The sequence below is a fragment of the Pipistrellus hanaki genome, assembly GCF_964339955.1.
Source record: "Pipistrellus hanaki genome assembly, chromosome: 1".
Classification (NCBI taxonomy): Eukaryota; Metazoa; Chordata; class Mammalia; order Chiroptera; family Vespertilionidae; genus Pipistrellus; species Pipistrellus hanaki.
The window spans coordinates 182,651,828-182,664,546 of NC_140503.1; the positions used below are offsets into that span (position 1 = coordinate 182,651,828).

At 38.3% G+C, this 12,719-nt stretch overlaps 1 protein-coding gene across 11 annotated transcripts in view; it reads left to right on the plus strand.

Annotated features, from left to right (window-relative positions):
• The window catches only part of FRYL (FRY like transcription coactivator), a 257,817-nt gene that overhangs the window by 74,527 nt on the left and 170,571 nt on the right, over positions 1 to 12,719 (plus strand). The window contains exon 3 of one of the 11 annotated variants that reach the window (XM_084899627.1): positions 114 to 245. The exons of 9 other annotated variants lie outside the window; for them this stretch is intronic. Coding sequence is in view for 1 of the 2 variants with exons in the window: in XM_084899630.1 (XP_084755756.1) it covers positions 3,915 to 4,116 (202 nt within the window). In the remaining variant the exon portion in view is untranslated. Of the gene's footprint in view, positions 1 to 113; positions 246 to 3,871; positions 4,117 to 12,719 lie in introns of those variants that run through there. One more of the 11 variants, XM_084899630.1, reaches the window with a different exon arrangement.

The window sequence follows — 12,719 nt, forward strand, 5'->3', positions numbered from 1 at the left end:
CAGGTGACACTGCTGGATAAGATATTCAGGAGTAAGGATGGATATGAGTGACACACAGATGTGCTATTACAAACATAACTAATGTATACATCTTATATCTTATTTTTCTTCAGAGCTGAAGCCATTTATTTGAATCTTGGATGATTAACACCTAAATGCTTAGCTCTCAGAACTGCTCAAGAGTCCCACTGTCAGAATTAGATGATTGAAGTTACCGCTAAGAAATTACTGTCTTGAGTCCTACGGTAAGATTATACTACATGTTCTGGAGGCTAAATAGTGACTGAGGTCTAAAAAGCCCTTGAAATGCTATGTTTGAGCCATTACCTTCTATTATGATTTCTTAATCCTATCATTGTTATACCTGGAGCTGAAAGTTGTGATAATCAACCAAAGATATCTTAGACACATCAACCTGCAAACATGGCGTTCGGGCGTTTCCTCCTCATGGATTCAGCCGCTCATGGGTACAGTTCTGTCAGGGGAGCACCATGCTTTCTGCTTGCTGGAAGCTGGCCCTGGAAAGGAGTGTGGCCTTCAGGGTTTTATCAGGGCTCAGCCTCGATTAAGAGAGGTGGTGTAGGAGCAGGTTGGGCAGAGGACATGGGGCTCTTGTAGCTGTGAGAACTTCTCTCCCTTTCTGAGTGGTAAGGTTTTTGGGGAGAGGGATGTATCGTCGGTGCCTTTGCGTCTTGCACAGGCCGTGATAGGAGCTGCCCAGTCAATACTTGTCAAACGAAGGAAATCTGAGAAAAATTTTGTGGTTCCTTCAATGACACCTAATCCTTGCCCTTCATTTTCCCAGTTGGAAATTCGATTTAGAGCAGAGGGTTAATAGTGACACAGGTGGCTCTTGTATATCATGAACAGACGTGAAGGTAGCTTGCCCTCTACAATCGGCATTTGCTGTCTACCATTGTGTTTCTGGGCTCCAGAGATAAGGAAGGCCTGCAAAGGGACCTGAGGAAAGCCACAAGCGTAAGTGTTAAAGGTCCCGAGGTCACACTCCTAAAGAGGAAAGAAAAAGCCCTAAAAGACACATTGATAACGTCCAGGCTCTTAAGGCGTATGAATTATGGTTCTAGCTGGCTGTTTCTTCTGTGTGCGGGAATAGGCTGAGCAGATGGGTTCTCCTTTCATGTTCAAGGGTTAAGAGAAACTCTGTCTCTTAGAAGTATTTTTATTTTTTTAAATATTTTTATTAAATTATTATCTGTGTACATATTTTAACATTGGGCGCCCCCCTCCCTTCCTCCCACATACATACCCTCCCTCCCCAGAGTTTTGTGTCCATTGGTTGTACTTATATGCATGTATACAAGTCCTTCGGTTGATCTCTTATCTCCCCCAGATCTCCCTAACCTCCCTGCTGTAATTTGACAGTCTGCTTGTTGCTTTACTGTCTCTATATCTGTCTTTTGGATAATCTGTTTATAATGTTCTTTAATATCCATAAATGAGTGAGGCCATGTGGTGTTTCTCTTTCATTAACTGGCTTATTTCACTCAGCATGATGTCCTCTAATTCTATCCAGTTTGCTGCAAATGATGAGAATTCCTTCTTTTTATGGCAGCATAGTATTCCATTGTGTAGATGTACCATAGTTTTTTGATCCAATCCTCTGCTGACGGGCACCTAGGCTGTTTCCAAATTCTAGCTATTGTAGATTGTGCTGCTATGAACATAGGGGTGCATATATCCTTTCTGATTGGTGTTTCTAGTTTCTTGGGATATATTCCTAGGAGTGGGATTACTGGGTCAAATGGGAGTTCCATTTTCATTTTTTTGAGGAAACTCCATACTGTCCTCCACAGTGGTTGCACCAGTTTGCATTCCCACCAGCAGTGCACGAGGGTTCCTTTTTCTCCGCAATCTCTCCAGCACTTGTTGTTTGTTGATTTGTTGATGTTGGCTATTCTGACAGGTGTGAGATGGTACCGCATTGTTGCTTTGATTTGCATCTCTTCTTAGAAGTATTTTTAAAAGTCAGTATGTTTTCCGCCAAAACCGCTTTGGCTCAGTGGATAGAGCCTCGGCCTGCGGACTGAAAGGTCCCGGGTTTGATTCCGGGCAAGGGCATATACCTTGGTTGCGGGCACATCCCCAGTGGAGGGGGTGCAAGAGGCAGCTGATCGATTTCTCTCTCTCATCGATGTTTCTAACTCTCTATCCCTCTCTCTTCCTCTCTGTAAAAAACCAATACAATATATATTTTAAAAGTCAGTATGTTTTCCTAGTAGGTACATTTCTGTAAGGTCTATACTCGACTTCCTTGTGTGTGTTTTTTTTTGTTGTTGTTTTTTTTTGTGTGTGTTTTTTTTGTTTTGTTTTTTTACCTCCTTTTCACTGTAGAATTCCCTGAGGCAGGATTTGCATTAATAAGTCCTCTCACTTTTCTTCGAAACTTAATACTATGTATGCTTTACATGTAGAGGACCTTCAATGAATATATTTTAGATAATGAAATAAAGAATAGTAGACTTTATAATGAATGTAGAGAAATGAGGATTTAATTCAGAACCAGAAAGTTTTTTTTCACTATGATTTTTCCTGATATGTATTTATAGACAGTTTTATGTTTTATCTTTTAAAAGATGTAAATCAGTTTCTTTGGGTTGAGAAGAATGAGATTGTGCTTGCATTTTGCTAAGTGAATCAGATTTGTTTTCTTACTCAAACACATGTCCTCAAAGCTATAATTTGATTACTTAGGGCGTTTATGCCTTATTTGTTCTCTTTGGTTTTTCATTTCCTTCTTGCTCACTGATCCCCACCAGAGGGCAGGCGAAGGAAGGGGAAAAAGGAGGTATTAATTTCAGTTTGCAGAGTCTTACGTAGGCACCTTCCACTGGAGTATTTCGTCATGCTTCTGGAGTACATTAAGCAATAGGATCAGCCACTTTAGCTATTTAAAAATATTTAGTAGAGTGCTCAGTTACAACTTATGTAAAGTTGATTACTGGGTTTATTTAATTAGATAATTATATTTTAAATCTATATTCTTAGGTCCATATGTTGTAAATTATCACCCTTTTTTTTTTTTTTTTTTTTGGCAATTCATGCCAGTGTCTCCATTGCTACTGTTGGTAATTGCAATTGATTGTGATGAGTACTCTTTTTTTATTTTTAAAAGTACATTGGAATGTTCATAATACAATATTGCTTTCATAAATCAAGTTCATAATACTATGAAGCTAGATGTTCCTGAGGTCTGTTAGTGAGTTTTAGAATCATAAGAGTATATTTATAAATCCTCCCTCGAGGGTATTTTTTACATTGATTTTTAGAGAATGAAAGAGAGAGGGAGATAAAGAGAGAAATACTGATGGGAGAGAGACACATCAGGTTGGTTACCTCCCACATGCCTCTGACCAAGGTCAGGAGCCTGCAATCGAGGTACCTGACCTTGACCGGAATATAACCCAGGATCCTTCAGCCACAGGCCAAACCGGCTAGGCCATAATCTTTTGACTCCTAGTTAGTTTTACACTTCAGCTATACTAGTAGGTTTATTTGAAAGGACGACACACCTTAGGCCAAAGTAAATTTGTCTTAACATCATTACAGTGTCAGTTTTCAGAGTGTTAATGTTAAACTAGACGGATGCTAAAACTTTTATGGTCTGACTATTACTGTGAACACCCATTGTAAGATGTACAAGGACTTGCATACATGAAGTGCCGTTTCATGTCCGATAGCTGTTGGGCTTGTTATCAGCAGGAACAGCAAATGTCCTAAAAATCAGCCTCCGAACAGCTGGCACTTGGCCTGCGGCTGTGCAGCACCACCTAAGCTCACATGACGTGTCTGCTCTCTGACATACAGAGTGGACCTTATCTCCTCGTCATCAAGGAAATTGGTGCAGGCGCCTTTTCTGCCTGCTCCCAAGACTAGTCATGTAGAGGAGCCTCGTCATGGACTTTTTAAAAAGAGTTGTGCCTCCCATCCTTTCGGGAGATGGGGTTGTGGAAGCTGGAGACGGTTTCCAGGAAGGTTCCCCCAGATTACTGAAGATGAGAAGTCTTAGCTTGTTTTCGTCAGAGAAGACTGTAGGTGAGGAAGATGGAATCACTATCAGGCACAGTCATTATGGCAGACACCGCCGCCAACAACTCGGTAAAGTGAAATGGGAATAAGATGTATTAGTTTTCAATCCTTTAAAAAGTATTTTAGGAAAGAAATTATTTTTACAAGTTTGAGTTCTAGTGAGCAAAAAAATCTGTGTGTGGAAAATCAAGTTTAAATATTATAAAATGTTTACTGCAGTAAATACGTAGTTGGTGTAAAATTATGTTAGTATCAAAGTTTTGCTTCGAGTTTAGATGGAGAAATATTGATGCGATGAATCCAAGATGAAGCCATTAAAGGAGTTTATAGTTGGATGATCTTTGGGAAATGTGATATACTTATTGGAAAATGCTATTTGTAACCCATAGAATATGTAAATGAAAAATAAGATACTGAGTTTTTTTGCCTATCACCATAGAAACCATGTCCATTTTGTTTTAAAAATATACTCCATTATCTTCTGAAGATAGCAGATATATGGGGTAAAATATAAAAAGCCACATCTTTGAGTATAATCATGATGATTTTGTGTCACAGTACCTTCATTTAATATAATCCCGCAAAGTTAAATTTAATGCCTTTTAAAGTTTGAGCAAATGATATTCTGTGTTAGAAGAGAAATCAGTTTTGCATATAGTACTGGTAAATAGCAAATATTAAAAGAAAGGAAATCCTTTAGAAAGAAAATGGAAAAATGCTATAAGTTTTTAAATTTTTGACTAAAATGTTTTGTATGATTATGACTTTTTATTTTGGGGAATAAATAACTACTTTTATAAGTGAATATAATATTTTACAGAAAGAAGAGAGTTTCTCTACAAGTTTGATATATATTCTTATAGCTGTTTCCTATGCATACCTTAACTTGCATATATACATTTTTATTTGTAGAATTTAAAAATGAGATTTACTATCCAGGCTGTTTTGATGTGTGAATTTACATTTAATACATCATAAACAATCTTTCTACCTTATTTAAAACACACTTCCTTGTGTGGATATAATTTATTCTATCAGTCCCTTATTAATGAACATTTAGAATGACTATTTTTAGTTATTAAAAATAAATATCCATTTATATATCACGTTATACCTTTGTTTGATTGCTTCTATCGAAGTTTCTATGTGCATTAAAAATTTTGGTCAGCAATGCCAAGTTACCTTTACAGAATTTCTCAATTTCAGCTCCTCAGGGCTAAGGATGAGTGTCCCCATTTCCTTGCATCCACACTCGCTCTGTTTGTCAGGTTAAAAATTATGGTCGTATTTGTGAGAAACCACATTTTCTTTTACATAATGGATATTTTTAAAACAAAAGACATGGAGCTTTTAAGCTTTAAAAAGAAATATATATTGATATCTACAATGTACTGGTACTAGAAGTTTCTCTTTTTTTTTTATACTATTCACTCATTTGAATGAAGTAGAAGTGAGGCCACTGAGTTAGTACTTCTTGATTTCAGTTAAAATTGTATGTCTTTCAGCACTTAGTTTTGTGTTCAATAGTGCAAGTATAAATAAGTGAAACATGTGAATATACTAGTGTTAATATATGCAGATATTTAAGTTATTAAAAACTACTTTTTCTTTAACTTTCAGCCTTGAATCATTTTCTTTACCACAGCCTGTGTGGTTAGACTTGATGTTTAAATGTAACATACTATGCCCATTAGTTTAAAATGCACCTTTTATTAAAAAAAAAAAAAAAGACATTTGAGCATAGCAAACATGTTACAAAATGTAATAATTAGATTTTGTAATTTATGTTAATTTTCATATAAGCACGTAATTGAATGATTAAGAATTTTCCGTAGTATCTATCATTTTCCTTTTAACTCCAAAAATTTTCCGTAATACCTATCATGTTCCTTTTAACTCTAAAAATATTTGTAGATGATAATGCTTTCTTTAACAAAAGTATTTGCAAATTTGTGAGGTATTTGCAGGGGTTGATATGTTGAAGAACATGTATCTTTGCTTTTGATAATTTTTTTTTTTTTACTTTTTAACTTTCTCTAAATATTAAGTAACTTAATATTTTTTAATTTCATGGAAATTCTTAAGCAACACATTGGATTTATCAGAAATCCCTCTTTCTCTGTAAAATATGTTAATTAACAAATGCTTCTTGTACACCAAACTGTTCAACTCCTCTGCTATCATTTCTGCTCCCACCAGGTTGAGTTGTGTGCTTACCAAGAGTTGAGTGTATTTTATTTTATTATTATTATTTTTTGAGTTGAGTGTATTTTAAACCAAACCTGTTCATGCCAATTATACTTGTAATTGAGATCATATAACTTAGTTAAATATTACATAATTCAGTAAAATTATGAGACTGAAAAGAAAGAACTATTTTGGTGTAAACAGAGTTGAATACTTTGACCAGACTCCATACAAATGAATTTCTAAAAAAGTTTGCTTTGGAATTGCGGGTAGGCCATAGAAGTGTACGTGATTGGAAGGATTTTGCCCTCAGATATATTCAGTTTCCTTGTCCTCTTTGAAGAAATTGAAACTGGAAATCATAAATGATGTACAAGGGTTAGATTTTAGGCAAGAAAGCTATTAGCAAATTCACCTAAGAGACAAGTACTTGGCACTGTACTAAAAGGCTAGGGAATAAACTTGGATTTTATATTTTCAGTTAAAATAAAACCTTTGGTGGACCTGTAGATCCCTCCTCCACAATTCCTACTTTAATGAATGCTTTTGATTCTTTGATTAACTAACAGTATAATTTATAACAAAGGGACTCTACGGTACCGAATTGTATAATGTTGCAGTTCTTGTTAAAGAAGGAAGTCACTTATTTGCTACCCCTCTTCCTTAAGAAAAGGAATCAAAGATTCGTGTATTTGTGTTACAAATTTTTATTTATAAGCTGCTTAAATAATCATACAATTTTTGTGTGGCCATAGTCATGTGATCAAAGACCGATTTCACTGATAACTATTCGTAGAATTGGCACAAGTAATGTCTGGCCTCACACATCAAAGTTGTGTGAGGAGAAAACACCCTTCACTGACCACTGAGGAGCAGTGACCATTAGGCACGGCCATGAGTCAGACCCTAAGGATCAGGCAGTGTGTGTCCACAGGCTTCCGTTGTGACAGCTGCAGAGTCCTTGGATCTCCAGGATTGGGTTATTTTTATTCTTATGAATCAAACTTGATTTCGTTGTTGTGCATTCTGTTTGGAGTCAGGAATAAGTGAGTGTAAATACAAGATATACTTATTTTTTTTTTAATTTATCTTTGTTGTTGAAAGTATTACAGATGCCCTCCCTTTCCCCACCATTGAACCCCTCTACCTTGCACCTGCCCCTCCTCCCCAGGCCCACTGCTCTGTTGTCTGTGTCCACGGGTTATGGATAAGTTCTTCTGTTAATCTCTTCCCATTATGCCCTTCTCACCCCCCACTTTCCCTCTGAGGCTGGCTAGGGCAAGATTTATCTTTATAATTCACCAAGACCAGAGATAATGATAAATTGAACAGAACTAAGCATATGTCAACATTAAGAATGAAAGAAATTTTTGAGCACTCTCTGTGCTCTGGGCATTATTTTCTTGTTTTGTTTTACCAATAACTGAGATGGTATAATTGGTCTATTTAGTGCATTCAAATCTCCTTCCCCCCGACCCCCTCTCTTCAAAAGACTATAAGGTGAGCATGGACTGTGCTCTGTCTACTGATGTGTGCCAGGGCTTGGAACAGAAAAGTTGCTTAGTAAATATTGGTTGAATGAGCAAATGCTGTCTAAGTTGTCTTGAAAACTGAGTGAGACAGGTTGTTATGTAAAGTTTTAAAAGTTCAGAGTGGCTTTAACCAAATTATTTGAATTTTTTTTTTTACTACTGAATGCTCTAGTCATGCTATTTAAAAATAATAATATTATATATATATATATATATATATATATATATTTATTTATTTATTTTTTACTGATTTCAGAGAGGAAGGGAGATAGAGATAGAAACATCAATGAGAGAGAATCATTGATCGGCTGCCTCCTGCATGCCCCCTACTGGGGATTGAGCAACCCAGGCATGTGCCCTTGACCAGAATCGAACCTCAGACTCTTCATTCTGTAGGTGGATGCTCTATCCACTGAGCCAAACTAGCTAGGGCTAGCCATACCATTATTTTAAAGTCAGGCATTTGCTCTTTCTTTCTACGCCATCTCATTGCAGTGTTGATGTTTTGAATCTTTATGCATAAACTTATTTTTAAAGGCTAGTTGTATCTACCAAGGTTAGCTGTTCTATTAAAGAAACACACCTCTGGCCAAAACCGGTTTGGCTCAGTGGATAGAAAGGTCCCGGGTTTGATTCCGGTCAAGGGCATGTACCTTGGTTGCAGGCACATCCCCAGTAGAGGATGTGTAGGAGGCAGCTGATTGATGTCTCTCATCGATGTTTCTAGCTCTCTATCTCTCTACCTTCCTCTCTGTAAAAAAAAAAAAAAAAAATCAATAAAATATTAAAAAAAGAAAAAAAAAGAAACACACCTCTGGGGGTGCTTTTATTTTAATTAGAGCTGTATTTTCATAGGCAACAACTCTAATTCCAGTAGATACTGAGCATTACTCTTTGAGAGTCTGCATTTCACTTTAATGAACAATTGATAATTATTTTTATAACACTGGTTAGAAAAGCTGATTAAGGGAATAGCTATTTTACATGACTTTTTCAAAAACACTTAAGAGGTGCACATTGAGATACCATTTCCATTTCATTACAAAGTGTTAATGGCTTCATGGGTTATAAACATTTAAATAGAATACGGGTATACCTCTCCTGGGATAATTCAGGACAGCTCACTAGCCAGGACAAACCAAAATGTAGCACTTGTTAAAAATTCCAAAAGCCTTTTGGTTGAGCTTTAAAGTCTGCTGTCTACATTTGACTAGTAAAGAAAGAGGAATGCTAATTGTTACTAAAGTATTTTTTAAATAAGTTTTTATTGATTTCAGAGAGAGGAAGGGAGAGGGAGAGATAGAAGCATCAATGATGAGAGAAAATCATTGATTAGCTGCCTCCTACACGTCCCCTACTGGCGATCGAGCTCACAACCCCGGCATGTGCCCTGATCAGAAACTGAACTAGTGACTTCTTGGTTCTTGGGTTGAAGTTCAACCACTGGCCCACACTGGCCAATCAGCTAAGGTATTTTATTTTATTTTTTTATTTTATTTTTTTAATATATTTTGTTGATTTTTTACAGAGAGGAAGGGAGAGAGATAGAGAGCTAGAAACATAGATGATGAGAGAGAAACATCAACCAGCTGCCTCCTGCACACCCCCCACCAGAGATGTGCCCGCAACCAATGTACATGCCCCTGACTGGAATCGAACCCGGGACCTTTCAATCCGCAGACCAACGCTCTACCGCTGAGCCAAACCGGTTTCGGTCAGCTAAGGTATTTTAAATGTGATCTTTTCAGTTTTGATTTTTGGAGAACCATTACCCTCAGTGGTTAGATTTTACACCTCCAAAAGAGCTTTTTTTTTTTTTTTTTTTTTTGTGTGTGTGTGTGTGTGTGTGTGTGTGTGTGTGTGGTTTTTTTTTAAGTTTTTGGTTTTTTTGATACATTATGTATTGGGTAGAGGAATAGCATGGCAGGCCAGTTTCTTCTCAAAAGGGAATGAGATGGATTTAAGTCTTTATCAAAGACTAGATTATGAATAGAGAGTTTAAAGAAGGTCCTGGGAGAACATGGAAACGAAATAGGTTTTCTCCTGATACTTCAAACGCATGTGGTGATAACAGACCAAAGGAGATGGAGAATCATTTGGAACTCAGATGTGATAAAAAGGTTGTTGGGCAGGGCGGCGTCCTGAAGAACCTGAGAGCTCCAATTAATGACCAGTCTGCTAGGGGATTGCTGGCCTGACTCACATGGAACCTTGTACTCACCATGGATGAAGGGATTTAGGAATTCTTCTTGCTTATACAAATGGGACTTGGAAGTTTTAGGTTTTTGTAGTTTCATGAAATCAAGGAGGTTTTCTTACGTAAGAGGACCTTGAGAGTATTTTTCAGAAGCCCTATTGCTGTTAAATACATGCCTTCTCAGAATCTGTGAGAATGCTCATGACAGAGGAGAGAAACTGGGAAGACGCAGGTGTGATGGGAGGCAGTGGAGTGAGTTTTGAAGGAGTGCTGTGGGACTCCGATCCAGACTGAGCTGAGCTCTCCCAGTGACTGGCCGGATGCCCTTGAATAGGCTCCGTCATCTCCCCAGGCCAGTTGGCCTCCCCTCTGAGTGGTTCTTCTTTGTAGTATTGTTTTTAAGATGATAAAAATATGGCTGCAAAACTGACACCTAGTTTAATACTTGGTGCCTATTGCTTACAGAAACTTTTGGAATTTTGACTTGGTGGTAGATGAATCACATTTAATTAGAATTTAACCTTGGAGCATCCCATCATGGGAATCTGGGTCTAGGTCTTCTGTTGTGCACAACTCACTGCAGTTTTAGCACGTGATTTAGAGCTGGGCGAGAGTTCATGGGCGCTTTCGTTGTCTACAGTGCTTTGTGTGGTTTGTTGTTGGTTTTTTTCCTCTCTCTTTCCATTTGAAATGAATGGGAGGCTGGTTTTGCCTGAGGAGCCACTGCCCACTGAGCAATGTGCTAGATGGTTTTGAAGGAACAGTCAGTGGGCTAAATATGGCTTTCTTCTCTGTCTACAGTGTGTGCTCTTCCAGGCACTATGGCCAAACGACTGTGAGGTTCAGCTACAGGGAGTTTTAGAAGTTAGTGCAGCAGTACTACTTTCGTAGCTTCTCTTGGCTATTTTTAAAGTCAGCCTAATGATTCTTGAGAAGAATCATTTTAGACTGTCTCCTCACATTACATGGATATATATATATATATATATATATATATATATATATATATATTTAAAAATTGAAGCAGTTAAGTTTGGCTAGAGTTAGGGTCAGGATCTTTACTTGGATATTTAGAAAGCACTTGAAAGAAACTTAATTGAAATAAAGACGTATCTGTCTCTCTTTTTAAGGAGCATGGAAAAGCTCCCTCTCTATCCCACTCACTCCGCCCTTTCCTACTCGCAGGACTGATGCTTATTCAGTTTGCAGGGGTATCCAGATGCGGACCATTGAAAGATTACAGTTCCTTCCATCAGTTGATATTAGCTACTGTGCCATCTCCTCCCCCCCAAGCGCTCCTGCTGCTCCAGCCCTTCTGTCTGTCCCCCAGGACCCTCTTACCACACCCCCCCCCCCACACCCCCCGGATTCCTCAACCAAAAGGTGAATCCTAAGCACACCAGGACCCACCACCACTTACCGTATCTTCCTGGTAGCTGACTACTTTGATGATTGCCCCTGCTTAGCCTCACTGAAGAAGCAGAAAGGAGGAGTTATATCTAAGATAAAATAGTTGGGAAAAATGGGGAGGGAGATAAGAAAAATATACAACTAAATAAATTGTTAGTCACAACATACTGAAATAATAAAAGTGTAAAAAGATGAATCATATGACAATATCTATATTGGAAGATGCTAAAGAAAATAATAGAGATGGGGTTGGGGAAAAAAAACACGGTAAAATAGGTTAAGATGACTAATGCTAAATGTAAGTTTAAAAATGTCACTAAAGGAACATACTAGAAAGGTTAAACAAAAATGTGCTATAAAAGAAATTCAGGAAGCAAGTTACCTCCACCCATGTGCCAATAGTGGCCTTTGGATTGAGGCAGCTGTGGATAGTAACATGCTTCCAGTCCTGACGACATCCTGGGACTGGATCCCTGCAGGGGGAATCGTGGTCTCTGTGTGCCTGTCCCTGGGTTTGCATAGTTGATCCCACCCCAGCTTCACCCCAGTTCCCTATTCCCTGAGTCATGTCTCTATCTCATTGTCTACTAGCTTCTACTATTCCATTTAATATAAAAGTGTTTCTTTCATCAGATAGTTCTTTGTGAACAGAATTGGTCTTATTTATTGGGGGTATCCCCAGAGCTTAGCCCAATGGCACGCACTGAGTAAGGAGTTAGTAAATATTTGTTGGATGTTGGAGTTCTGTGTCATCTGGTCCTTGTCCCTTTTGTGCCAGAACAAGTTTTTACTTGTTACCCTGAGCTGCTGTCAGTTGCCATATTTAGCCCACTGACTGTTCCTTCAAAACCATCTAGCACATTGCTCAGTGGGCAGTGGCTCCTCAGGCAAAACCAGCCTCCCATTCATTTCAAATGGAAAGAGAGAGGAAAAAACCAACAACAGACCACACCAAAAACCTCAAGTTGAGCCAACGATGATGTAGACCAGAGCTTGGCAGACCTTTTCTGTGAAGGGCCAGGTAGTAAATATTTTCGGCCTTACACACCACAAGTCTCTGTCACAACTGCCCAGCTCTCTGGCTTCGAAGAGCCAAGGGAGCCTAGATGATACACGAATGTACGTGTGGCCCCGTTCCAGCACGGCTCTAGTTACAGAAGCTGGCGATGAACCAGACTTGGCCCGAGGGCCAAAGTGTTCCAACCACTAAGCTATAGAATATGGAAGCGAATGTTGCTAACATCAGAGGACTTCCTGCGTGTAACTCCCCTGGGAAACGGGGACTGGGAGATTTAAAGAAAGGGTCCAATATTATACTCTTTTGTATTTTTTTTTGCAACTCTTGG